We start from the raw sequence: 27,802 nt of genomic DNA on the forward strand, positions 1-27,802 counted from the left end.
TTACAGGTTGGAAATTGCTGTACTTGGAAATTGGTCTATAGCTGCTGAAAATCCACTTGGTCTGCAAACTATCCAATCTGAAGCTTAGTTTTCCCAGATCATAGAACTTAACAAAATTGCTCACAGTAAGCCAGGCTTCTCATCCCATGGGATCTTTCACTCTAGGAACAGTGGTGTTTATTTGCAAGTCTGTTGAGTAATTGTGGATTACGTCTTGTTTGGGAAAGGAGAAAGGGAAAATATTAGGCTGATATGTTCAAAGAACATTGAAGGAAGGACTATTTGAGGCCATAAACTCCCTTAGAAACTGGACAGGCACCATCAGTCTTTATTCTGCAATGTGCAATGAGCTCTCTTATACCTGGGGTATTTCATAGTAGTTGTGACAGCTTTTGTTAGACACTTCATTGGACAAGGGATTTCACTCTTTTAGGAGAGAGTCAAGTCATAGAGTTAAGACTTGAATGTATAAAATAGCTCATGTATTACTCCAGCCTCATTGCTCTAGAGCAGAAGTGTAATGACATCTTCTCTCCGAGTAAGTCGATTCACATCCTAACATTTTTTAATAACAGGTGATACAGTAACTAAGGGTGTAGCTTGATGAGTAATTTTCTGGCAGCACCAATGTAGGCATTTGCTGTTCTCCCATACACAGACACTGGCGTGCACGTGCTTGCTCCCACCCCTTTCATTGTGCAACCTCATGGCAAATCCATGCAGGGAATTGCTCAAGCAGAAAATAGCTCAGTTGCAGGATCATTGTCCAGCTGGGGTTCTGTGTTTGACAGCACAGTAACAGGTTAGGCAGCACTTTATGCTGAATGCAGCTGTGGTTTTAACTTGCAGGTACCTGCAATACTAAGCAGAAGGGATGTTGCATGGCTCCTACAGCTATCAGAGGTTTAAACTGAGAACAACAGTGATTCCTGTGTCTCACAGCAAACCTAGTGTTCATAAAGATCTGCAGCATTCTGGTAATGCTAGGAAAGAAAAATAAAGGATGTTGGATCTGGAAGGAAGCATTCCAGATGTTGACTGCCAGCATTCTTAAGAAAGACCATTCACGAAAATCCTGGATTTAGTGTAAATAATCTGAGTGATGTTCTCACCTTGCCGCAGTAAAAGATGTCTTCTCTCTTGATCTTCCCTTCGGCAATCTTCTCCCGGATGGCTTGTCCCACTTCATGCTCATTGAAGTAGACAAAGGCACCGTCGATGTGGCGGTAACCAGCGTCAATGGCAATCTTCACCGCCTCCAGGCAGGAGCCTTTGGGAGTCTGATGGGAGAAGGAAAAGAATGAACATAGGCTCAGCCTACTGCTTACCTCTCCTTCAGTGCTGGAGAGTCCCTGAGATGTGCAAGGTTTGTGGTGTAATTCATCCTGAGTGACCATCCCTTAGCTCCCCAGGCAACCACATTGCAGCTTCTGAACGAAAAAGTGCTGTGCACTTTTTTCTCAAAATTGTTGGGCATGTGGGATGAGACTGGGAAAAGGCAGCAAAGCAAAAAATTGTCTCACTGTCTCTGTGAGAGAGAGAATACTAATGTCCTCAGGAAGTAGAATCGAATGCATTTGATATGAAAATAATTTCAGAATTTCTTATCTAGAGAGCAAGGGCTTTCCTACAGCCATTTGATAAAATCACTTGCTCAAGAGGAAGACGACTTTTTGGTCAACCACCGGCTGATCACAGGCTGTTTGAATAGCTTGGACCTTGCAGCAGTGCAGGAATTTGGATTTGACTTCTTTCTCCTCAAATCAACTTATCATTGTTGGTATCACAATCTGAAGGTCAGGACTATCTACTGGTATTCCCAGTTCTGAATAGCTGCTTTACTGTGTGGTTAAGAAACACTAGTTGCTTTTGTGTATATTTATATATATTTTACTGCTTCAGTTGAAGATGAGCCCAAGAAACCTCCTAATAAGTGACATTTTTGTACTGTGTGCTGCATTTATGTTTGTTCATCATTGCCAAGCTTCAGAGTAAGCTGTTTTTTTCAGAACAGTCATATTTTCCATTAGCCAATGTGGCAAGCAAAATTACATGTAGGCCAAACTAAGCAAAAAAGCAAAAAACTGGACACTGAAATTATTTGTCTGGTCACTAAAATTGTACTGAAAACAACTTATGGTTCCTACGCTTTTTATAATGAGAGAACAGCTCTAAGTGGTGGTGGCCAAGGGTGTGCAGCAATGCTACTCTCACATCCTTTTCATGGGCATTGCTCTGCTGCAACAGGGGCATCTGACTCACTTCAAGAAAAACTGAGGTAGGGCAAGTCAAGCTGCTCTGCTGTGCTGCTGTCTGTCAACAACAAATGGCAAGAGTTGGATTTTGCTATCTGCAAGTGCAGGGCCAAGACCACATTGCTTCTCCTGTGAAGAAAACAGATGCCAGAGCCATCTGAAAATGAGAAAGTATGAAGAGAGGATGTCAAATTTGTTGGTTTTGACAATGCCAAAGGAAGAAGAGAAGCAGGACTGGCACTAAGTGTTGTTGGGAAGGACCATTTTTCACCATAGCAATAGCTCTCCTTCCTCTCTCTCCTAGCTGTCCTTTTACAGCTGCCACTGGCCTGGCTGTCCAAGAGTTTATCATGAAAGAAACAGTTTCTGTTCCACCACCTGCTGAACTAGAAGGTGTGAAACTCAGAACTGCTTTAGGATGCTTCAATGATTAAGGACATTGGTCTTCCCTTCCATGTTCATGAAAGAAAAGTCTTTGGAGGACTGCTGAAGACACCTGGGATGTCTTTCAATCCCAGAACTGTAGGCTGGTGACAGATCATTCTGGGATGATGGGACCATATTCCAGCCTTGGATTCCAGCCCCATCTTGGCTGACTCTGAGGGACACAAAATGGACCAACTTCTGTTTGGGCTTGAGAAGAACTTTGTGCTCCAGCATGCAGTGCCTAAAGGTTACTTAAAATGCAAAGCTGCTCACATGTACTCTGATTTATTACAGACCTGAATGAGGGCCTAGAAGCAAAACAGCACAATTTGGCACCCCAGAGTATTTACAGCAGTGATGATGCAATACTGTGTGCTTAATTGAGGGAGACAATGCAACACTTGTTTCAGTGCTTTGCTGCTTTCATTGTGGAAGCCTCCCAAAAGCAGGCTCGGCCCCTGGCAGGGCCTTTTCCTGGTTGTTGGTGGGATGTAAGGAGGGCCATGGCAGCTACCAGCTTTTCAGGCACACTCAGTGGCTACTTTTCACTTGGGCAGCGTTACAGAAGTGCAAGGCATGGAGCAGTGGCAACCTCCAACATGTTCTCTGCTTTGTCCCTGCCTGAACCTGCAGGAGAGGATTTGAGAGAGGCATCAGGATGAAAACTCTGCCATGAGTTTAACAAGCCTGCGGTGACTGATGACAGTAAGCTCAGACCTCTGCCCCAGCAATGAGCTGCACGAGGCTGGGGCCACAGTGGCAAAGCTCAGGCTGACTGGCACAGAGCAACAGGGCTCAGCTGAAAGGTCTGGGGAGCTCAAGTGTAAGTGATATTAGTTATCTGAAAGACAAGTGTATTTCCAACAGGGCTATCAGTGTTTTTTCTCTCTGAAACATGATTTTGCAAACAGTGTGTCTTCTAGATTTCTTCAGCCTGTTTGACTTTTACCATTCATGTGTATGAAAGCAGAGCATTTAGAGGACACTGATGTATTACCATAATATAGATTTTGAAAAAAAAAATTCTTCTTTTTCCATTTGTTGAAGAGACTGAAAATGGGATATGAACCTAGTATTAGAATTTCCCCTCTTCATGCTCTTGAGAGATTATATGAACACAGCTCCCTGTTGTTTCCTGGCGCTGTAAACTAAACTCTACCAGGCAAGGAAATGTTGATTATTGAGTTGCATCTTTTCTCAGTCACCAGGGCCAGTTTGGTCAATAAGAAAAGCAGAAGGAATAGGTAAGGAAAGGTAGAGTCTTACATGTAAGGGAACAGCACATGTTCAGGCATGGAAGGAGGGTAGAATAGAGGAAAATGCTTGCAGTTAATGCATCTGCTTTCAGCTGAATCTGTTGACTTGTGTTAATGCTTCTGTGAACTTCTGTGAATTTCTTAATTTTTTATGTGGGACTTACATCTGTACAAATAATCTTGTGAAAGACTCCTCCATCTCAAGGAATAACCTTATTCTTTAGGGGCTTAGGGTGGCTTTTTTTGGATCAGGTCTTGATTACCAATGGCTGGAAATAGGTTTACATTATATATATATATATATGTGGTTTTTTCGCACTAGTCCATTTCATCTGATGTGGTATATTAATTCTGACTGATTCTGATCCAAAGGTGCTTCATATAAAAATGCAAAGCAATCTAGGGAACAGTTTTTGGAAAATATTGCCTCTATTGAACCATCTCAGCTGAAGGTCTGAGACATCTGTGAGACTGGAAACTTTATACCATATGTTTATTTTCATTCTAATGGAGAAACTATCATTTCTGGCATTTCATATATTTAATCCTTCCAAATCCTGCAGTAATGGGCTGTGGTAAACTGTGCTGATGAGTTGCACAGGCTAGTCATGTTGTGGTATTGCCACTTTTTAGAAGTGTTACTTTAGGTGTCATGTCTCATTCCATTGTTTCCTGACAGACCATACCAAAGTCGGGTGACTCGGATCACCACAGCTCATCCATCTTTCCATCAGAGAGGCACAAACCAGGATCTTTCCCCTCTATTTTTCTGCTCAGTCTGAGGTGCTTAAATCTCTTCTGTCTTTCACTGGTCATCAGTAGTGACCAGATCAAAGGTTACCAACTGAAAACCAACTTTTATTTAAGTGCAGACAGAAATTTGCAATGTGTCTGTGTTGTATATGGGTCAGCACCATTTATCACAGCAGCTGATGGAACAGCACCTCCCAGACTGTTTGGCCATGGGGAACCACCTTATTCTACTCAGAACCCTAGACCTCTTCCCCCTCCTTCCCTCAGTATGTTACCTAAAATGCAGTTGCTTATTCTGCCTGCTTATTCCAGACAGGGCTTTATTCTTGCACCATTCCTGAATGAGCAGGGCTCACTTTTAGAGTAGTACAAATACTGAAATATCTCTGTGTCATAAACCTTTGTGCTTTGTTAGTAGTAATTCAGGACTCTCTAGCTTTGGCCTTAAGACAAATCTCTGCTTCTTTATTACTTTTTATTTAAGAGTAGATAAGAGGTGTTCTTGATCCTTCGCCATAATTAATGTTTCAGCTTCCAATCAGCGTGCCTTGCAACTTTGCAACTTTGATCGAGGACTTGTTTTAAAACTGGAGTTTTATAACCACTTGTGCACTGTAAGTCAGATATTTATCTTCAGTGCTTTTGCAGACAGTCACTAATTTGTGCCAAAGAACCATATTAAATTTATTGCACATTATATGATAAAAGAATGGCTGTTTGGTTGACTAGGAGGACTTGCTCAATCACTAATAAATTTCTTCAATAGCATCTGTGTTATTTTTAAGGTCATAAAGCTTAAGGAAACAAGAGACACAATTATTCCCTCTATCAATCAATAGCTTGTAAACTGGCTGATTTACCATCATGCATGACAGATTTAACTGGTATCTGTTTCCTTCAGGCTTCATGATAAAAAAATCCAGCAGAAGGGCTGGGAGAGCAGACTCAGATATGCACCTTCACTGAAAGAAAGGAAGCAGCAATTTGGCCCCTTCTCCACAGATGAAGTAGCCAACTGGCCAGTTACCACTTTCTGTGAGTCTGAAAAAGCAATGTGCTTCATCAATTCTGTCTGAAAGGGTCTGCTCTCTTTTTCCTCTGAGACCATAAACTTTCCTAATTTTTAATGTTTATTCCAGACACCTTACATCACATCCCATTTTGTCAAAAACTATTCTCCCTACCATAGCAAATGGTTCACCTTCAGTTTTGTTTGTGAGTGCACATGACCAAGCCACAGGAGAATATTTTTGTGCAGGCATACCCATGAGTTTTTCTTTTCCCACTCCAGTAGAACAGTATTTGCTCAGCAGTGTTAGTGGTTGTCTGACTTACTACTGTTATATAGTGTCACAGTTCAGCTGCCCTCCAATTCTTTTGCTTTTTCTATAGCATCTTTTTCTGGTCAAGTTTCCATTTGCTTTCCAGGTGATTAAGAGGGTTATCTCCAAAGAGAGCTAACAGAACACATTGGCAGTAGATTATAATCTTGCAAAACCATGTGAACTGCTACTGTAGTCACTACTTTTATGTCTTAAGATCAGTATTATTATTTATTTTTTATTAGTGTGTATGGTAAAGGAAAACAGTCTGACTTGGGCTCCCAGGTTTTGCTCTGCCCTGTTTTACAGGAGCAGCTTTACAGAGTTGCACCAATGTCATCAGCACTTGAGGGAAGAAGCCCTTTACCTCAGTCCTGAACATGTCACCTGTTTAGTGGAATGTTTTGCAGTCTCTCAGCTTGGAATAATGATCCTGGGGGAAGAAGCTGAAGTGTTGGGAGACGCAGGGCCATCTTCTGGAAAAATCTGAGTTTAGCTACAGCAGAATTACACAAGGCATCCAAGCCATGGGCCAAGTGCTCCAATCCAAACCTATAATTTAGGATGTGAAGCTGCTGTTTAGGAATCTTAGTCAGCTAAATACAGGAAGGAGAAAGTAGGTACATTCCTGGGCTCAGAGCCTCCTTCATCAGAGCTCGGCACTCACACACAGATTCTTATGCAAGTTTCTAGAAGCCCAGTTGCTTATTTCCATTTGCCTCTTTTTTGGACAAACTGGCAAAAAGGATTGGCTTAAGATGTTAGGAACCGAGCATAGAAAGCATGTGTACTGAAGGCCCTGCAGGAAAGCACAGGTTGAGTTTACAAAGCCAGAGGATATGAGCCACACAAGGGTACATTCTTAGAATTGTTTAATCTTGTAAAAGAGAAGCTGTACTGTACACCTCTTTCTTGGAAAATGCAACCGCCAGCACATCCCTCTCTCTCATACACAGGAAAATCTGGCTTTCATCCCCCGGAAGCATTGGCAGCCACCATCCAGGAAGCAAAACCCAGCAAAAGGTTCTCTGCAATAGCAGGTAGAGCTGGGAAAGGAGGTAGAGAACACGACTAAGAGCCACAAGCTGCTGTGCCAGCCCAGAACTTCTCTTTATGTTGCGCACTGTGTTGCCTTGGAAGGTGGAGGACAGTAGATATGTGCAGAGAAGAATGGGAGGGAATGGTGTCACTTGTGGCCTTGTGTCACACCATGAATGAAGGTGGGAAAGGGGTGCCTTTTTCCTCTGACTTGGTGCTCCATCAGTGGCCTCAAGCATGGGGTTTGTCCATACAACAGAAATTAGATTGCATAACTGCAGATTTAGCATTTCTAGAATTCCTGTGACATTGTTATTCTAGGATTTAGCCAAAGCTGTCTTCAGGAAAGCCTTATTATTGTAGCTGGCAGAGGGTTCTGGAGTTATTTTTAATGCTTGATTGCAGAATCCTCAGTTTTAGGAACACTGCAACTTTTCACCTGACAAAAAGTCAGTTAATGCAAGGTGAAGCTAAAGAGCTGCCATACCTTTTCTTCTGGCAGCAAAAGGATTAAAGTAAACCAAGAACATGATGTGCACGCCCAGGTCCCTGTGCTCACAGTGCTGGTGGGGTGGACTGGGAAAGTTTCCTGAAGAGCTGGAGGACACAACAACCAGCCAGCTGGGCCTGGAAAGCATGGATCTATCTGGGAGGGTGGGTGCTATCAAAATACCCTTCAGACAAGCAAAGCAATCACAGGGATGTGTGAGGTAGGGATGTGGAAGATAAAGCACCAGCTTGTGCAATAAAAGACAAGAAATGGTTGCCAGTAGCTCCTCTGCTTCATTCCCTAGAGTTAAAGGGGAGAGGTTTCTGGCGCCAGTTCGAAGAAGTGTTTGCAAAGGCAAATGTAAAACTTGGGGAATTCCACCACCTAGTTAGCTGAACCAACAAGAGTTGGCTTCGAAGCCCAGAGAGGCATTTTCTGCACAGTGCTTTCAAGTTTTGACAAATCTGGTCTCCTAGGTCAACCAAAGAGGCAATCCAGATGTTAGCTTCCCACATGAGCTGCAAGAACATGCTTACACTGTTTTTTGGAGAACTGTGGGGAATCAAGGATGCAGAGGAGTGCACAGCCATATTTAACGTATGGAGTTGGTCAGGGACATTTTAAAAATGGAGCTTTGCCTGGAAAATTTGGCTCTAAATGCTCTTGCCAAAAAGCGTATCTTTCAGTTGTGGTAATCCAAATTACTCACTCGTAGGGGTTCAGTTTTTCCCCTCTTCAACAATGCCAGTGATTCCCTGTCTCATCTTTTGCAAAACAATCTTAGCTTTTATTTAGATAGAATGGCTTTCCTTGTGGCTTTTGAGCAGGTATATTTAGAAAGCCATAGGAAAAGAGAAGAATGAAAGTGCTATTTTTTGGGTGTTAAAATTTGGCTTAGTATTATTGCACTGGTAACAGCTAACTTGTAATTTTTGGAAGAGGAGTATATTGAAACAGCTAGTGCTTGTCACTGCAGCACACAGCTTTGGAATGGAAAAGGTCTGTTCTCTGTTTGGTTATTTTTCAAATAAGAATCCTTGTGAGTGGTTTTGAGTAGTGCTACTGTCCTAAAAGCTTATCTGGATTAACTCTCTATTAGCTTTGGATCTGGACTGATCAGACACGATTCTACCCTGTGTCATAGACAGACACATAGTTTGGTGGGTCATGCTGGTACCTGATATCCACCATCCAAAAGTTGTTCTGACTGCCAGACAAAGTTGTCGCCTCCTAAAGCCCCCCCCTTCTTCTGGGAGCGTTTTCCTGTGGAGTGTTTTTGCCGTGTCCAAGTCTGCACGTGTTGGTACCACGTTTGGGAGCCAAATGACACGGTGCCAGAGTGGCTGCAAGAGCCAGCCCCTCTGCTTGGATTAGGCAGGCATCACTGCACAAGGCCTGGCAATTATCTGGCTGTCAATGGATTCATTAGTGCAAGTCCTCAGCTCTGCATGGGGTTACCTCTCTTGGTACTGGAGCAGTCTGAAAATGTTTTCATGCAGCAGCTGAGATGTCATAATAGGTTAGAGGCACTATCATTTTAAGAAGATTTTTTGTTTTAGGCATGCTGTGGTGGCCAGGGGCAGGGGAAGAAGTTGTTCTGAGCACAATCTGTTCCTTATAGCAAACTAAAAAATTCACAGTTTTCCAGGACCAGCAATTATGTGTCTGTTTTTCTCACAAGTCCTCCCTTGGTTAATGAACTTTGTAGCTAGAAAGTTAGTCTTTCATTCACACTATCTACAAGGCTGGGCTCTTCTTCATTAGGAATTTTACATGTTGACTAATTCTGTAAACACAGCTTTTAATCTGTTACACATGATTAGACACTGTGTTCACAACTGGAAACAGAAGCCATTAGCACAAAGTATAGATTAGTAATACTGTTATTTTCTTTCTATTAAGCTTCAGGTTTTAGGGAAATGAAGAACCACAGAGGTTTCATCAGAGAAGATATATGGAGGTAAAAAAGCATTTTGCAAATTCATCAACGTCCTAGAACCATGGGTTTTGTGCAAATTGAAGTATTAGGAGCAAAGCATGTGTCTCCAAGAAAGTTGAATGCAAGAATCTTTCCTCCAGGTTGACAGAGTGTGGTAAGTCATTTTATCGAATCTAAATTTAAAATATTGCTAAAATACAGCCCTTACACAAAAGCTAGGAGTTTCTGAGTCTGCCACATTTCAGGAAAAAAAAGCATCTACCTCTTCTAATTACGTGATTTTTCTAATTACATTACTACGGCTTCCTTTCTTAATGAGGTAAAGATGCAATCTTGCATTTATGCAAGCCAAAACTGTTCCATTGTATAACACTAGATTACAGGGAGCTAGCAGGAACTGAGGCATCAAGAGGCAGTTGCAGGCAGAGGAGGAGAGGTCAAGGCTAAACATGAAGAAGGAAGTGTTGAAGGCACCTGTTGAAAGAAATGGAGGAAGACTGCTCCAGTGGCAAAACAGAAAAGCTGTGTGGTCGAGGAAAAAATGAGAATGTAAGATAAATCAGAGGTAGTAGACATGCCACTCGAACACTTAAGAATGGGAATTTTAAAATGCGTCACACAACAGTAAGCTTTTAGCAAAAGTCATTGATGAAATCAGACCTTGTTCTGAGACCCTTTGGATTTACTTTAACCTTCTAGTGTGTATCATCACCTCTTTGTCAGAAGAAGTTTGATCTGTGAAAGCACTCTTTAATGTGTGAAACCACTTATTCCCTGGCATATTTGCCACCTCTGTAGCAAACAGCAGGGATGAATTGAGGCAATACTAGAGCCCAATCACTGCAGTTTCTTGACTCCTCATACAAGCTCTTGCCCAAGAGCCAAGTTGTTCTGTTGCCTTCTAAAAGCTGATGCCCACTGCTGCACCTCCTAAAGGCATCTGGGCACCAAATATCAAGAAATCCTGCCTTTATCTGCTCTTGGCAACTGGGTCTTGCCAGTAACTGACTTAGTTAAGGAATAAAATCTGAGCAATTGATCAATGAGGGCATCACTCAACACCAGGATGCCAGCCACTGAAGGAAAGGCATGCCACCTGCAGTCTGTGCAAGCAAAATTGCCTCAGTGTGGTTTAGTCCGTCAAGCACGAAACTAACTGAGTCACGACTCCCTGAGCAATCTGGCTGCAGATATTGGGTTTCAGGATAAATATTGCTCAGTGTGAAGGCTAGGCTAAGAGTTTACTAACAGGCAGGCAAGGAGCCCTCCAGGACATGTGGCAGATCAGGCACAGTTGTCTTTCTGGGCTGCAGTAATGTGTCTCCTTCCCTTCATCCCTAACTCAGGTGTACAAATCTCCACTTGGGTGTATCATTTTGGGATATCCTCAGGGACCAAGGGAACATGAGGCTACCCTCTGAAACATCTCACAAATCCCAGCTCTGAGAGACCTCATGTTGCTACGTGTCAGCCAGCTGTGGCTCTGCTGCTCCAAAGCGTTCCCTGAAGACAAGAAGGGCTAGAACTGCATGAGGTAATACTGCTTAAAAAGCAAAGAGCTTGAGAAAGCCAGTGGTGGTTACCAAAAGGGACTGTGAAGGGACATAATGTCTTTTGGAAATGCTGGTTAGGAGATATAGCCCAATAACTTTAAAAAATTGTTTCAAGAATTTTATTTATTTATTAAGTTCAAGGCATAAATAGGAGGCTTTGTAACCAAACATCCCAGCTGACTTCCCCAGCTCTGTTCAAATTGGGTTCCCAATATTTTACCTCTGAAAAAAATAATTCCCTGGCCTACATCTGTGGAAATTTCATGTAGGTTCATAAAGATCACTTCAGTAGAGAGCTAACTTCATACTTGCTGAGTTCAAACATATATTCATGTGTAATCATTTACATTAAAAGGACTGAGGTGTATTCTTTACATATTTATTTTAATAGAAATAAGATAATGCTGCAAGAACACTTGGATGTTAGAGCAGTTCCTGCTCTTGTCACTGCCTTTCTCATCTCAAGAAAACAATGCAGTAGCCAAGTTTACCTCAGGAGGAAGACAGTTGTCTGAATCAGAGTAGAAGAAATTTACAGGTAAGAAATCAAGAAGTGGAAGCCTTTAAGCTCAACAGTGTCTGCAGAGATCTCCCTGGAATGCTCAATATATGATTTATTTTGTAGCTTTGTGTCAGGCCAGGTGACTTTCTTTTACAAGTCACCTGAAATCATTGCTTGTTTCAGAAGCCAGTGGTGGCTTTCCAGGAGGAAAACAGGGGGGATTAAGTTGTGTGTAATTCCTCCCTTGCTGCAGCTCAGAGATCCAGATCCCATCATGGGGACAAATCACTTAAAACCTCTTTTGACTTAACACCAGGCTATGGCAGCTCCAAAAGCAGGCAGCCTGCAGCAGGGGTGCAGCCAGCACCATTAAGAATGATTGAAAAAGTTTGAGCATGCACATCCTTGTGCTAGGAACTTTTTGGCATAAATGATTCTATGAGAGCATTAGAGGCTGTTAGACCTGTACAATGAAAAATTACTCTGTTCAGCTTCTAGCTTGGGTGTAAAAAGTAATTCAGGGTGCCAAAACAGTGTTTTTACTTTTCCAAACTAGATTTTTTTAACTTGGTCACTCAGACTGGATCTGGGAGCCCTGGATGAACTTTTCCTCTCCCTGATTCAAACTAGCAATTTCTTCTTAAACAAAACCCAGACTGTCTGGGCACTCACAAGGGTTACTTTGTGGTAGTTAAAGATTTGGGGAAATGGGTCTCTCTTCCTCCTGGCTGGATGCCATACCAAGTTCTTCAGCATCCAGTGCTGTGGGGCTGGTGGGCAGTGTGCTTTCCCATGGGGAGGGTGCTCCTCCTTCTCCAGCCTGTGCGTGTTTCTTCTTGCCTCTCTCTAGCTATCACCTACCCCACAATCATGTTATTTCCCTGAGCTGTCTGATATGAATTTAATCCCCAGAGGCTGAGAGGAGGACTGAATCTGGTTTCCCACCGCCCATGTGGATTCCCTTACCAGCAGGCTATTCAGGGAAAGGCAACTGCTACCTCCAAGTGCTTTAATAATTCTTTGATTCCTCAGCTTGTACTGCCAGTGCCCAAAATGAAATGCTTTGCCATTTGTTTTGCCTGAAACTATTCCACAAAACTGCTTCCAATTTATGAATGGATTTGGCTACCTCAGAACCTCATTTTTAGCTAAGTTGCAACTTGCCAACAGCCCTCACCCAGTGCTATTCTTGAGCGCTTTGCCCAATCTAATGTTTCAGAGGTAGTGCCTGTGTACAGTGTGGTTGCTACAACCTTCTCTCCAGCCCTGTCCTCCCTCAGTCAAAACAGGAAGGCAGGAGAGGAGCTGTGGCCAAGGCCCCTTGACCTTCCAGGGAAACAGCAAGTATTTATGTGGAGACACTGGACTGATGATCTTAGCTGTGTTGACAGGGATGAGTTATAAAGTGAAGCAAGCGTAAGTGCAGTTTTAACGAGGCATAGGATTTCCAGGATTTAGGAGTGTTTTTAGCACCTTTCCCCTCTAAGACTGCTTGTCCCCACACTTCATCTGCTTCCAGATGGGTACCAGTACAACTCCATGGGCTGTGCTGGGAGGTGGTGGGAGCCTGCCATGGACTGGTCTGGTTCTGCTGCAGCACAGGGCAATGCCAGGGGCTCATCCAGGGGCTCCTCTACCACCCTCCCTTGTGGGGCTGCCCTCTCCCTCCTCCCCCCCCCCCCCCATTTATTTAATACCCTGGAGAATTGGGTCAACGGCTTGGGGGCCCTCAGGGAGGGAGAGCTGGACACGGTGCATCTGCTGGAGCCTTGGCAGAGCCGCTCCTGCACTCGCAGGGCTTTGCCAGAAGGATCCACAAAGCCAAGCAGAGGTAGAACTGGCCTCAAATTTTAAAGCTGTCTGGAGTGCATTGGTAGTCCTGAATCACAGTTCCTACTGTGGTTGCCACCCAAACCCATAAGGAGAAGGAATATTTGGGGAAGGGAAGAGAGAAGAGGGGAAGGAATCGGTGACTGAGATTTCCACTTTTTCACTTGAGTCCATCCTTGGTAGGATAAACAGCCTAATTTTTTATGTAGGCAAGAATCTAATGCAAATCATACATCTCCTTCCTTGCATGAAGGAGAATGCAAAACCAACTTCAACACTCTTAAATCTGCCTGCAAAAGAAAATTAAGCTTAATAGTTATGCAATTATTGCATTCCTTTATTTTAAAATAGGGACAGGAAACACCAATTGAACCTGTTAAAAAAAAAGTATATGCTTCTCTTGATAAATAACCTAAGTTTATGGCTAATTCTATTCTGTGACCCAGTGAAGACTCCTTTGTTCCTGTTAGCAGATGGACTTATAGCCAATGGATTCATTGTACTTTCTTGCTGTGGTAGGAGAGTAAATGAAAAGAAACCCCCAATGTTGCACTTTTTACCTCAAAGAATTAGCAGAATTGTCATCCCAACCTCTGTCCAGTCAGAAGAAAAGCTCTTTTATATCTAGGGCAAAAGAGCATTCAATTAAAATGAGTCTGATTATCAAACAGACCTTCTCTGCAGTGGTCCAGCTCTGCTCCTGTTGAGTGATATTCTACTTTGAGTCAGTAAACTTGTACAGGGGACTTTCTGTCAATAGATGTAATTTTTGTTGAGTATTTCACAACCAGAGAAGTATGACTTATCTCCCAAAGTAGTCTTTGGGAGAACAATTAAGTGATTTAAGATGAGCAAGGCGAGCTGCTGACACACTTCAATTTTGAAGGCACTGCTGTTCAGTTTATGCAGACAAAGCCTGAAACGTGAAAGCTGGCCTCCTGCCTTTGTTTTCTTCTAACCGACTGCAGGAGAAGCAGATTTCCCTGCTCCATGGCTAACTAGATCTGCCTGCTTGGCTTAACCAGCAAGCACATTCCTGCACTTCAGGAAGAACACTCTGGGCTCATTACGAGCTACTGGGCTCCAGCCTGACACTGAGGAAACAGATTTGTTTTGGACAAGCTGCTCTGACATGGAGGTGCCAGGGTGAATAATCTTTGGGGGGGAAAAAAATCAAAACAACAAACTAGCATAAAATCAAAAACCTGTCTCCAAGAACAAGATGAATAATCTGACAAATGAATGGCTCTGTATTTTTTTTTATCAAAGCACAAAATAACTAGAAGTTGCAGGGAACTGACTCATGAGCAGAAATAGTGTGCTGGGGCTGGCTTGAGCCGTTGCTACCACCAGCTGCCTGCCTCCACCGCTGGAGAATGGGTGGCTCAGATGCTGCTTCTTAAGCAATTCAGCCACAAAAGGCTACAGCTAAGCTTTTTAAGGGAAACGTGTCAGCTCTAGTTTATCGCCTCGCTCCTTAAGATAAAACTTGAAACGGTCCTGCGTTGCCACAAAGCCTCTCAGCTGTTGAGGCAGGAGGAAAAGGACAGACACCTCGCCAGGCATCCCGGTGGAAGTTGCACCAGGCTCAAGTCAGCACTCGGCAAAGCAGCTTGTCCCAGCCAGGCAGCACTCCAAGCCACAGGGAGGAGTTGACAGAGGCCCCACCGCCCTTATCAGCAAAGGAGCCTTTTTGAAACGGGCAAATTTTAAGCCGTGACCTATTTAAACATCCTGCCCCATCACCGACCAGCAGCACAAATCTGCAAAAAATCCCACAGCACGCGGCTGCCGCTGCGTCTCCCCAGCTGCTCTCTGTGACAAGTTCTTCGACTCAAATAGCAGCCCTAATCCTAGCGTAAAGCTCCAGCCCAGCTCCGCCAGATAAACACACATTGTTTCACCTGGTCTGCTGCGAAAATGAGACTTTGGCGAGTGCCTTATCGCTGCTATTTTCTCTACCTCTCCTCAGCTCCTCCTCCCACCCATAACTTTCTAACGTGTTTATCATGTAGAAAGAGAAAGCTCGGAAAATCGAACTCCTACAAAGGCAGGGGGAAGGAGAAAGGGTGGTTGGATATGTGCACCCATGTACAGTTACACAGCGGCTTCAATTGCTCCAAATCAGGAGTTGCCGTAGCAATGCCTGCCCTGCCTGCATTATCCTGTCTCCCCCACCTTCTGTTAGCAGAAAACAAAGGACGTATATGCGAAAAGCAAAAAGCCACTACCTGGGGCTGATTCGGCTGAAAACCAGCCCTCCCTAAAAATGATTCATTTTGGCTCATTGAGCGCCGTGCAAAGGCTCTCCGTACACCTCGAACCACGGGAGGGCAAATAAGGAAGCATCAGGGGTTTGCAGGACGGGGGGAGAAAAAGCAGATGTGTTGCTCTGTTGGTCTTGGGACAGCTGAATTCCTGCAGAATGAATTCTTAGCAGGGTAACGGCAGTGCCGAGAAGCAGCCTCCGTACGGGGAGTCCCATCCAGCTCCCCTCTCAGCTCCGTCAGGTTACTTTGCCACTCCGGGCACCCTGCCTGATGCCACAGTATTGGGCCACGGCTATTCCGGGTGGGAAGTGCAGCAAGGTAGGAGCTCTCGTGCTAGCTGCATTTTTCTTAACTTAAAACTAGGGCACAAATTGCAGCTTGAGGGTTGGGGGCATGATGTACACGTCTGGGAAAAGATGCTTCAAGTTCACTCAGGGCTATTTTGACACTGAATTATGCAACATTCTGCTTTGCTATATCAAAAGTCCTGTTAGAGACCTTAATTTTGTTTCACTAACCATTATTCAAAGAGCGCCATAGCTGAAGATACCTCCTGAAAGTTTAGTGGTGTGGGGGACAATGCCCAGGCTCTGAAGTAATGAATTTCTATTGATTCTCCCCATGAAAACCAGCATCATTAACCAGTGAGATCTGCACGTCCTGGGGACGTCTTACACTCTTTCTGCATCACTCGTGCATTACCTGCAGGAGTATTTGTCGAAGATTAGACACCGTTATTGAAGAACCATGGTACATTTAGTGGTTGGTAAACGGCTTTAATCAAGAGTTCTCTTCAAAAGGTACTTTTAAATACATTGCGATATGTGGAGTCATACACGCACATTGCATCGCAGCTATTACACAAGAGGGGTCCTGGCCACGATGCCTCTTTTCCAACTCTTCAAACAAACAAAAAAGAGAACTGATGAAAGATCAGCTAGTTTAGGAGACCTTTAAAAGGCAGTGGCTACTGAATTGGCTTTGCGCTCCCAGGTCGCAGAGGGAGGAAGCATCAGGTGTGCTTCCCCAGCCTCCACGGGGGCAGCCGACCGGCACGGTCAGACGGGATGCCTGCGCGGCAAAAAACCGAAGGATGCAGAATATTTGAGAGTGGTTTGGCCGCTGGCAGTCAGCTGTGGGAGCAGCAGGAATCAGGATGCAGGAATTTGAGTCTTTGTTTCAGGAACATTACTTGGAAAGTATCGGGGGCAGCCGCAAGACGGTCCGAAATTCCTCATTTTATCTACACTGGGGGCAAGGCAGGGGAGCCGACGGCACCGTCCCTCCTGCTCCGGTGGGGCGAGGGCTCCCGGCCGCCTTGCCGGGGGTGTCCCATCCCTTCCCGACCCGGGCATCGCACCCGGGCACCGTCCCGACTCCAGGTCCCCCGCGCCCCTGCCCGTGCGCCCAGCGGTGCAGCACATCGCAAGCTGGGCGGGATTTTTTTCTAATTTCTTCCCACCTTTCCTCATCTGCCCGCACCGCTCATGGTAGAGCGGGTCTTTAACTTCACATGGGGAAAGGAGCAAAGAGAGAAGTAGCCGGGACAGAAGGAAAGGAGGAAGGTAGCCGCGGGTCGGGGGGCTGTAGAGCACAGCGGAGCAGGGCGTCCCGGCGCCCCCGGACTTACTTTCTGGGGGTCGGCGTAGGTGCCCAGCCCCAGGAGCGGGATGCTGTTGCCGTCGCTGAGCGGAACGCGGTGGCTCTCGGCGGTGAGGTTCATCGCGCCGGCAGGTAGACCCGGGGCTGACTCCGCAGGGGGCGGGAGCCGCCGCTTCGCAGCCAACAGCGGGCACCGGCACCCACCGATGGCTGGACGGAGCGGACGGGCGCTGGCTCTGGGGGGGAACGCAGAGACGAACTGCCCTCTCCCGCCGCCGGGGAGCGCCTTTTTGGGGGGCTGAGCCACGTGTGCCCGCGGCTGCCCTGCACCGCGCCCCGCCGCGCACCGCCCCGGCCCCGCCCCGGCCCCGCGGCCGCCGGCTCCCCGCGCACCGCCCCGCGCAGCGCCGCGACCCCCGCGGAACCCGGGGAACGCCGCTCCTGCCAGCCCCCAGGCACCTCGGAGCGGCGTGGGGCACTGCTGCAGGGCACCGGCTTCCCGTGGTTTGGGGTGTCAGGTCTTGGAAATTTCCCCATGGAGGTGTGAAATAGTTTGCACCTCTCCTTTGCACTTACACTACTGCACTTTGCACTACTGTAGAGCAAGGAGCGAAGGAAGGAAATCCCAGACTTGTGAGTAGTTTCTCTGCCTCAGCGTGAGTCCCAAATTACAGTGAATGGGCTCAGGTTCCTCATGGTCTGGCTCTGCTCCACAGTGGAAAAAAATGTATGTATTTCCTAATGCTGATAGCCCAGAAGGAGACAATATCCTTTGTGAAATTCATCACACAGCTCTTACCGTCTTTCCTGGTCCTCATAAAACACTCGGGGCCATGCGTTTACACCACTTTGCAGTTGTACCCAGTCCTGCACTACCTCCTTTGTGACATCTCTGCTGAGTTCTCCCCATTTCATCTGGAAGTGCATGGTCTTTTATGTCTTCCTAGATCAACCTGAAATTAAGCCCTCGGGGAACATTATTCCTTAGCCATAACAACAGTCTTTGCCTGTCAGATTATTTTATCTCCTGGAATACCCCACTTGGCTTTCTGTGCATGGTAATAGTTCAACAGGTTATGCAATTCCAAGAGGGGTTAATGGATCCATCATGATAAGTTATCTCTGCAGTTCTTGAAATCAACAGGTGTGTACTAGTATGCATTTGGGTAAAGGGTTAGTTGCTGGTAGGGCTGGGAACTTACCTGGAGAATACCCTACCACAAGACCCTTTTAGTGTTACTGTTAGATACCTCCAAGGGTCTCCTAAGAAGATGGAAATAGAACCACTTCCACTTTAGGAACGTTCCAAGAAGTTCTGGACGAAGTGCAAGCCAACTAGATCCCAACCCCAAAATTTCTAGATAGTTAGGATGTCCTGCAGGACAAAGGCACTGTGGTAAAATGCTCCTTGGAGAGAGGGCTGAGTGTGGCTGATGTTTTTGGAGAGCCTGTGCTTTACCTGGACAACACACTGCAAAGAGCTGCCTGTAGGGGTGGCTGGGTTCCATCTCAAGGAGGGGAAGCTGAGGCAAACTGCAGCCTGGCTGTAGTTAGTGTGGGCAAGCTTATCCTGCTAGACCTGTCTGTGTGCTGCTGTGAGCTGTGGGTACCTGCACAAGGGAGGAAAACCAGTGACCACCTCCATGCCCCCCTGTTACTCCCATATAACTGATTTCCACTTTCTTGCTACAGGAGCAGATCCAATCTCCTCTCTCTGTGCCAAGCACCCTCCATAGGAGGACAAGTCAATGCCAGCTGCATGTCTAAGCTAGAGCCATCATTCTATTCTATTTCCAACAGAGGAGCAAACACATGGAGAGATGGAAATGGGGTGAGCAAAGAGTCTGATGTGGCAGAGGACAGTCAAAGACCTCCTTATTTCCAATCCCATACTAGCATTCCATGAAGAGGCTCTGCTGCCCTGTGGCTGATTCCTATCTCTTAGCTTCTATGATCCAAGTCCACTCCACAACCGTAATTCCTCTCAATCCAGCATCTTTTGGGGAGTTTTAAGACTCAGTTTTGGCTTATTTGCTTTGGGCTCGGAGCACATCCAGTTTACTCATGTGCCCTGGCAAGAGAGCAATGCGTGCCCGGGGCTGCGCGTGATCCCGAGCTGAGCAGAGCACGGCCGTGTCTGTGGTGCCTGTCCTGGGAGAAGAGCAAGTGCAAGGAGCCTCTCTGGCAGCAGTACATGAGCCTGATACGTGATAGCCTTCAACAACAACTGTGAAGGAAGGATTGATGGACTTGTCATAATGCACAGAACGGGGAGCTTGGGCAGAAGGACTTGTGCTTCTAGGAACAGGCAGGCAGAAGTGGTCCATCACCCACGAGGCAAGCCAGCCACACCAGGCACTGCTGCCCTGCCACAGGCACGAGCCCCCAGCACTCATCAGGGTAACAGGCAAAAATCACCTCACTTCCAGCTTCACTGCTAGACTGGTCCTTACAAAACAAGCCAGTGTGCTTGCCTGAGAAATTGGAGAGAGGCAGAGGGTTTTACAAGTCCTTCCCTCCACTCCTGCACCTTAACTGACAGCAAGTAATGTGAACACCTCTTACACATGAGACTTTTAAAGTCCCACAGCTCCTCTAGCACCCTACCCTATGGTTCCACTGCCTTTTCAGATTTTATATTAAACCCCATAAAACAGATAGGGAAATGCGGTTTTTCCCCCTTTACATCCAAGTTACTTAAAAAAAACCAAAAACTTATTTCATAGAAGCTAGAAATACTAGCAGGTTTTCAGTTGATAATGAATATCCTTTAAAGAACAAAGGAAGCTGATTAATGAAGCCTGGAGCCTGTCATGTGTAATTCTTGTTAGCAATAATTTCTGTTAGCTGTTCAGGGAAGCACAGTTCTCATTTTCAGAGCTTAAATGACTTAACCAGACTTTTTATGAGGGCACGGTATCTAGCAACTCTGACTGCAAAACAATGCAAGTTTCTAGAGGCAAATCATTGGCTGCTACTCGTTATCGATCAGTAACAATTCAGGAGCTTTTATAAAATGCAGATGTGATGTCAGTTCTTCCTCTAGGAAACAAAAACAATGAAGTTTCAGCCTGGCCTGACTAGCAAGTAATGAGTGCTGCCATCCTATCAACACAAGTTTGCCTTTTCCAGTGAAGCTCTTAAATCACACAAAAACACCTTCAGAAGCATCCAAGGTAGGTTTGTGATTCATGTCTTGATGGTGCAGGGTTTTAGAATTGCATTAGTCATCCCAGACCTAAGTAAAGAGCAGGGATTTCAAAAGCATTATCTTATATGTGTTCTGTTCCCCACCCCCTGAATCTCCACACAAATAAAATTGACTTTAAAAAAATAAAAAGAAAAATTAGATCTAAGTTTTTTTGCAGGAAAAGTGGGTCAGACATTTGAGGATTCTTGCTGTTAAAAACTTGCTGAAATCTCAGGTAAAGAAAGTACTTAACGGCCTCCTTACCTGGGCAAAACTGGTCAGGGATCTTTTAAAGTAAAGAGGTCACCTTTTTACTCATTTTATCTCAAATTGCTAAGTACCCTGGGAACAGGAGAAAACGTGTGAGGCCTTTAAATATAGAATACCCAGTTCTTGGAAGGAAGGAGAAAGAGTCACTGATTGAGAAGGACTGGCCTTGTCATCATTTAGATTTCATGTTTCCTTGGATATTCATGGGTTGCCTCCCCCTCCCTCCCTTTTTTTTTGGACAAGAGGACACGTTAAAAATAGTATTCACCTGAATATTCTTGATCTAGGTGTGTTTATATATTGTAGGTTAGTTCAGTGAAATTCTAGAGGTAGGTAACCTTTAGTGCCTAAAAATGAGGTTTTTTTAAAAAGGAAAATTGAAAATACTTTTATAATACTTGTATTTGTTAGATAAAAAGTGCATGTTGCTACAGTTTCTATTTTCTCTATGAGTCGTGCTCCACTCTGTGTAATTATCTGCTAGAATGCATACTCTGCATGTGTTTTTAGTTAAAATTTCTTAAAACACGGTCTTAAAGTCTGCATATTTTCAGCCTAGTCCTTTAATAACTCACATAAAATAGCATGTGTCCATCCTGCATGTGGGATATCTACTAAGGTATTTTCAACTATTTAGCTTAGAGATCTTGGTAGCATGTGTCAAGACTAATATTTATTTTCTATTTTGCCATTACCTATAATAAACTAACACATATAAAGGAAAACTTCTAGCTTCATTTTTAAACCAAGAAATAAAGTTTGTGTATGCTTAGTAGAGGGCCTATACATGAAATGAGATTGCTTTTTTAGTTCTTGCTACTTCTGCCACAGATGATACAAGCTGAATTGGGGAACACTTCTCTGTTAAAAAAAAATAAATCTGTAGCATCTTTTTATTCTATTTTCACAGATTATCACAATAATCATCACATATATCCCAATATACTTTCTGAGGGCACCTGATGAGATGAGTGGTACCATACACTGCCTGCATGATTCCTTCATTTAGTGACCAAGGGGTTCCTCATATGGAAGCATTTGTGATCTTTTCCCTTTGGTGATGTTTGTTGCACAGTGAGGCTGATCACTGCCAGGATAACAGCCTGGGCTTTGTTGGGAAGTGTGATGTAATGGGCATTCCTAGCAGTTTTTATGCAAACACCTTTTTTTCACTAGCTCCCACTGGTGCATGTAAACTACTTAGCAAACAATGAAACACTTAAGTGACATGCTCTTTTTTTTTCTTTTTCTTTTTTTTTTTTTTCTTTCAATAACTTTTATCTCTGCTAAGGACTAGTTATTGGTAAATTCTTCTTTGAAAGACCAAAGATTGCTTTCAAACTTTCAAGACTTACAGATTAGCAGTGATGGGAATATGATATATGTACACTTTTAGTGAAACTCTTCACTGCAAGTCCTGCCAAGCAATATCTGTCCTCCAAAGACCTCACCTGGCCTGACTTTTCCAGTGCTGGTACAGTACTTCTGCTGGATCCCTAAGGAGAGCATGAGGACAGGGAGAAAATGTGCCTACCACTTGTGCCTGTGGAGAGATTTAGGAAAATACTTGATGGCTGGGTCACTTATCCCTTCTGCTTCCTATAAATGCTCTGTGGCTACAGCTGTGATAAAGGGAAATTCCAATGTATCCTTGATGCTGTTCCATTGCTTCTAGTAACATTGGAAAAGTGAAGCCACTGCAAGCCTTTGATCGCTCCTGGGGTACAGGAAGAATGCCAGCAGCTGCTCCAGATTATGCTCCCACCACTCCTGTGGCTGTGGGGAGGTGCTCATGCTTACAGGGGCTTCCCAGGGACCAGCCTCCAGTGGCCATCCCGGTCCATCCCTGTCCCCATGCCACCTCAGGACAGGTGCAGAGCCCTGGGCTGTGGCATCCCCTGGAATGCCACTGCCACAGCCCTTGTGCTGGGTGCTGTGGGGTGTACAAATAGGCAGAGCCTGCTCAGCAGTTTGGGTTGTAGTCGCTGAGTGAAGCTGTGGTGGATGCTGTACTAGAAGCAGCAGCCACATAGAGAGTAGAGCAAGCAATATGCCACAACATGGGAGCCAAATTAGCCAGGCTGTTGATACACCACCACCATGTTTCCCATGGCACAGCAGGAGAGGGCCCAGCACTAGCAGTATAACCCCTAAAATGCACCCTTTTCCCTTTTGGTGTCCATTGCAGGAGCTGAGTTGCTCCATTAGCATCCCGGGAGTGTTACCTATGGGCTGGAAATCCCTGTGGAGGATGAGGAGCTCCTTTGGAAGATCAGAAACTGCTGGGAAAGAGATGCTCAGTTTGAAAAAGTAATCCTCCTAATCCTTTGGAAAGGTAAGCCTTTAGTCCCTTACTAATGTCATTAATACAGGCACTGTCTCATGAGCCTGCTCTCTTTTGGGCACTGTCTTCATGCTCGAGTTTGGTGTTAGTAGGGCTTGCAGCAAACTGAACCAGAAGCCAGCTTATTTCCTCCCCCTGACACTCTGTTTACTGATTTATCACTTTCTTCTAGCAACAGTATCTTAGTTTTCGCCCCTGACTCTCTGCTCTGGCACATGACCGACCTGGGAGCTGGTGAGCTCTGCCTCTCAGATCCTCAGCCAAAGGTCAGTAGCTGCATGGTGGCCTCTGGATTCCTCAGATAGCGACCCTTGTCATGTGGGGAGGCATTAACCTTTGGCCCTGAGTAAGTGTCCTCGTATCTCACCTCAGTTAGTCTGGCCTGTTATTTGATCCGGTCCTGTATAAACCCCTTTCTTTTGGCATCCTGTGAATCTAAGCCCTGTCTTGATGATTTCCAGCATGCCATCCCCCTGATGCTGGGTGGGAGATACCCTGTATTCTGCACCCAGGGCTGAGTGAGCTGTGGCAGAAGGGGCAGCTTGGGAATAGCTGACTGTGTATTCACAGCCCCTCCTGCCTCTGTGTAACCTCTCTTCCTCACCCAGAATAGGGATAGCTACTGTGGGAGAACACTGCCTGTATCATGCAACTAAGGTGTTTTGAGAGTTTGAGGTTTGGGGGGTTTTTAACTCCTGATTTGCGGGGAGGGAGTCACTGAGAGTCCCTTACTTCAAATCAGGCTCTTGAGACAGAGTTAGACTCATTACCAGATCTTAGCATGTTCCAAAAATGTGAGATCTCACTCCTCTTTTTAATGCAGAACTTGGTCAAGGGTTCACCTCAGTGCACCACCACTATTCCTGCCAACTCCCATGTTTACTTGACACGTAACCTTGCACAGCTCCCTTGGGTCTGTCTCAGGGCTGTACAGGCGTTCTTAGTTCAGCTCTGATGAATGATCATTTTACTTCCTTGCACTGGGTAAACAGCTGTTTTCCATGTTACCTGCTTTAGGAGCCTCACTGGCATGTTGTTTCTTTCCTTGCCTCCAGCAACAAGCAGACACAAGTGACTAATTGCAGCAGGACTGCACCAGCACCTTCTTGCAGTCAGGACAGCATGAAAAACACACATCATTTTCATACAGCTCACCACGTGTCAAATGGCTGCAAGATAAATTAACAGGGAGCAGGCACTTGCAGTCTCTTTTCCATATCTTTTACTACTCAAAAGAATGAAAGCAACACAGGCTTGGAGATGAGGGTCCCAAAGTGTATGGTATTGTGGGTTTTTCTGGTGCCTCCTGCTAGCGGGCAATGTTCTGTGTCAAAAGGAATAGGGAATTTAGAAGAGTAGGTTTTAAAACATCACATTGATGCATTTTAGCCTGCCTGCATGCTTTTAAAATTGTGCCAGAGTGCTTTGAAAGGCCAGAGCTTGTCTTTGCTGTGTTCATCCTCGTCCTGGAGCTGGCAGCCCAGGAGGAGGGCAGTGCTGGTGGGAGCAGAGCGGTGCTGCCAAAGAATGTGAAGCTCCACTTGAGTGCCTGTGCTTTATGAGCAGAGGTTCTACCAGGGCTGGTGGGATTTACACCTGTGTTCAGCTCTTCATTTCACACTTTTACCAAGGTGCTGCACTCAGACCAAGGGTGGGTTTTCCCTCAGGGGGCTCTCAATTTGCTGTGGCCATTTCTTTTGTCTGCTTTGCAGAGAGAATTTTTTTTCCATCTACTACTTTCCTTTTCCCAAATTGCCACTGAATTTTTGATGTTTGCATGTACATTGGCAGATTGAGAAATCTCCTGATGTATTATGAGACATGCTTATCATATTCTGCCAAGCTCTACCAGCCTTCCATACCACCTTCCATGCCACATTGCCTTTGAAACTTCATTGTCAAGTTTACTCAAGCCTGTGCCCAAATATCTATATTTTATGAAAGTGTCATCCTTCTGCCTTACCCATTTCCATGCCTTCTGTCATCTTGTGCAATGAGGCAACATAATGCTCACCTCCTCTCTCCAAGGTGTTGTGTAGCATCCCTGCAAATCAAATGGTAATGATCCAGTTTGGGATTAGGAAATAGAAAGAAGTGAAGGATTCCTTGTTTGCATAAGACTGGAAGAACTGTTGGGGCAGAGCTGGGGCTAGAACCCAAAAAACGTCATGGGACTGCCTGTCATAACAAGAAAGGGGAGCTTGTAGCAGTTTCTTTTTCTGAGATGATTTGTTAAATCTCCTGTACTTGGTTTAGTAAACACTAATAGATGGGACACAAAACAAAATGTTCTCTTCCAGCTTTCGTGGGCTGCGTGGTATCTCTCACAGCCATATGGGATTAATGGTGGCTGTAGGGTAGGATTGTATCATAAAACTTTTATTAAATGTTTTAAAGCCAATTAAAGAGACATTGCCAACTTGAGCTTTCTAAGATTTTACAAAGTAAATTTTTTCCATTGTAGTCAAAGTGCCTTTGAAGTGCTAGATGCTGAATTTTTTAACTATTTAAGAAGTAAATTGCTATATATTCTCTGCTGATGCTGAGCCAATACTGTGACAGAAATTCAACTAGTTATGCAAAATACTCTTGTGGGCAGGCAAGGAATAAAGTTCTCCAAAGCAGAATTCATTCTTCCTATCTTCTTTCATTTACAGAAGTATTTTAAAATTTAATTCAAGCGTCATTAAGTGACATTTTAGACAGGAGGATTTGGATTCTCCTACCAATTTGATGATGTGTCTTTCAGATAAGCCTTTCTTAAAATCCTCAAGTCTCCAAACAGAGAAATGAGACCTTTCACGAGTGTAATACTGATTATTAGAAAATCCTTATGTCTGGATTCTTGAATTTCATTAAAAACCAAGCTTCCATTTCAGGTATATAGTTCCCCTTATTGTAAGGTGTAAAATGTCCTTTTTCTTCCCATGGAGAACATTCAGCCTACATTTCAAGGAGCAAGCAGCCCATGACAGGAAAAGGATCTGCAGGGCTCAGTGTCTAGGGTAGAAAGGAAATGGGTGGATGTAGATGCAGTCACAGTTTGCTTTCCTAGGTAGTGTTGTACTTGCAGTCATGTGAGAAATATGAATATTTTGATGAAGCTCAGGATGCACTTGGGTTTCTGGGCTGCAAGTTCACACTGCTGGGTCATGTCCAGCCTTTCATCCTCCAGTACCCCAAAGTCCTCCTCAGGGCTCCTCCCTATCCCTTCATCCAGCAGCCTTTGTTCATACCAGGGGTAACATTTTTCAGTTGTCACTGTGATTAAAACTCCAGGATCCTTGATCTTTAGATATGAGCCTGTCAGGGCACATCTTGTCCTGTAGCATCCCCATCCTCTGAGAGGCAGAATCATCTCTTTGTTCCCTATATTTCCTTGGATGTGATCTACCTCTGTCTGTGACAGGGCAGCAGATGCTGGGGCAGCAATACCTTTTTCCCTGCCCAATCCATTTCCAGGGTGCTCTTGGTGCACATCCTGAGCTCTGCAGAAGGCTGACCTGTCCCTGCAGCATGCCTGGTCATTTCCTGCACATTTTCAGGGCTGCTGCGTGCACTTGGGGAGCCCAAAGGCTGGAGGTGAGGGGGCCTTGGCACAATGTCACCTTCCTGGTCTCACAGCTCATTGCTCACCCGCAGCTGGGACCTGACAGGCTTTTTTTGTCTCTGTTTTGTATAAATCTTCGTCACTGTAGCACTTCATCTGATGTGACTAACACGCATGGTTTTTCTCTGCTCTCTCCCCTGAGGAAGGTGGGGGGAGAATTAGTGTGGGCAGTGCAGTATTTCTGCTTCGGTCTGGTTATTTTAGAAACAAACTTAAAAACATATGTTCATTTCAGTTCGTTTATGTGACAGAGACAAGGTCGAAGAGATATGCCTGGAAAGTGTAGCTGAAACCTCCCTAAGAGCTGGGCTGTGTTCAGGGATCATGTTACACAGAGTTTATTGCAGGCTGGTATTTAAATTCACTATAGCCCACCCCATCATTGTATTTTAAAGATCCCTTTCTTTTACAAGTCTCTTCATTTTGTCTCCTTCTCCTATTTGTAGTTTTTCAATTTATTTTTCATTTTGGGACAATTTCATTTTTTGAAATATTCTCTGTTCTGCAGAAATCATCATCTGTACTATAGAAACACTTTTGTATAAATCTTGATTGCCCAAATTTTCTCCTCATCTAGATCCTCATTTTCTTGCATGTTGTGTCCTTGCTCCACAATTCCTACCTAAATTTCCAGTACTGGTGAGACAGACTGTAGCTCTGAATACTTTTGTGTTAATAAGGCAGCAACTGGGATTGGCAGAACATGATGATGGAAGATTTCCTCATGAAAAAGTGAGGATTGGCAAGTCTGGTTTTCATTTTTCATCAAAGCAAAAGGAGAGTTTTGTAAATGATGGTGGGAAGAAACTTGAGGAGGGGAGATTTCAGGAGATAAAAGCCTGTCTGCATGGGAGGGAGGTGAGGGGGGCAACTCACTTCAAGCCTCAGCTCAGCTGGACCTGGATGTAGACTTGAAGCCCCTGCCTCTGTGAGCTTGCTGGCTGGGCCTGCTCCCCTCCTGACCGGTGTTAAAAGATGTAGAAAGTGGGAAGAAAAATGAGAAAACAAATGGTGATTAACTTAATCATGGGAGGAGAGCACCCGAGTGTGATGTAGGAGACAGATGTTCAAGCCTTTGCTGAAATCTGTCACAAAAAGTAATTAAATTTTCTCCTTCATATTCTCCTCCAGTGCTGTAATCCCTGTGACTGC

General features: G+C 44.8%; 1 protein-coding gene and 1 long non-coding RNA gene across 2 annotated transcripts in view; one reads left to right on the top strand and one right to left on the bottom strand.

The window, feature by feature from the left end:
• AKR1D1 (aldo-keto reductase family 1 member D1) overlaps positions 1 to 17,594 on the bottom strand; it is a 34,499-nt gene extending 16,905 nt beyond the window's left edge. Inside the window, exons 1-2 of the mRNA XM_056508456.1 lie at positions 17,265 to 17,594; positions 1,113 to 1,280 (exon numbers count right to left, since the gene is read on the bottom strand). Coding sequence (XP_056364431.1) covers positions 1,113 to 1,280; positions 17,265 to 17,357 — 261 coding nt within the window. The 5' untranslated portion in view covers positions 17,358 to 17,594. The remainder of the gene's footprint in view (positions 1 to 1,112; positions 1,281 to 17,264) is intronic.
• Positions 17,595 to 27,802, top strand: part of LOC130261857 (uncharacterized) — an 89,689-nt gene continuing 79,481 nt past the window's right edge. Inside the window, exons 1-3 of the long non-coding RNA XR_008842034.1 lie at positions 17,595 to 20,412; positions 22,885 to 23,031; positions 23,213 to 23,306. This is a non-coding gene — a long non-coding RNA (uncharacterized LOC130261857). The remainder of the gene's footprint in view (positions 20,413 to 22,884; positions 23,032 to 23,212; positions 23,307 to 27,802) is intronic.

Source organism: Oenanthe melanoleuca, chromosome 1A (assembly GCF_029582105.1).
Source record: "Oenanthe melanoleuca isolate GR-GAL-2019-014 chromosome 1A, OMel1.0, whole genome shotgun sequence".
Taxonomy (NCBI): domain Eukaryota; kingdom Metazoa; phylum Chordata; class Aves; order Passeriformes; family Muscicapidae; genus Oenanthe; species Oenanthe melanoleuca.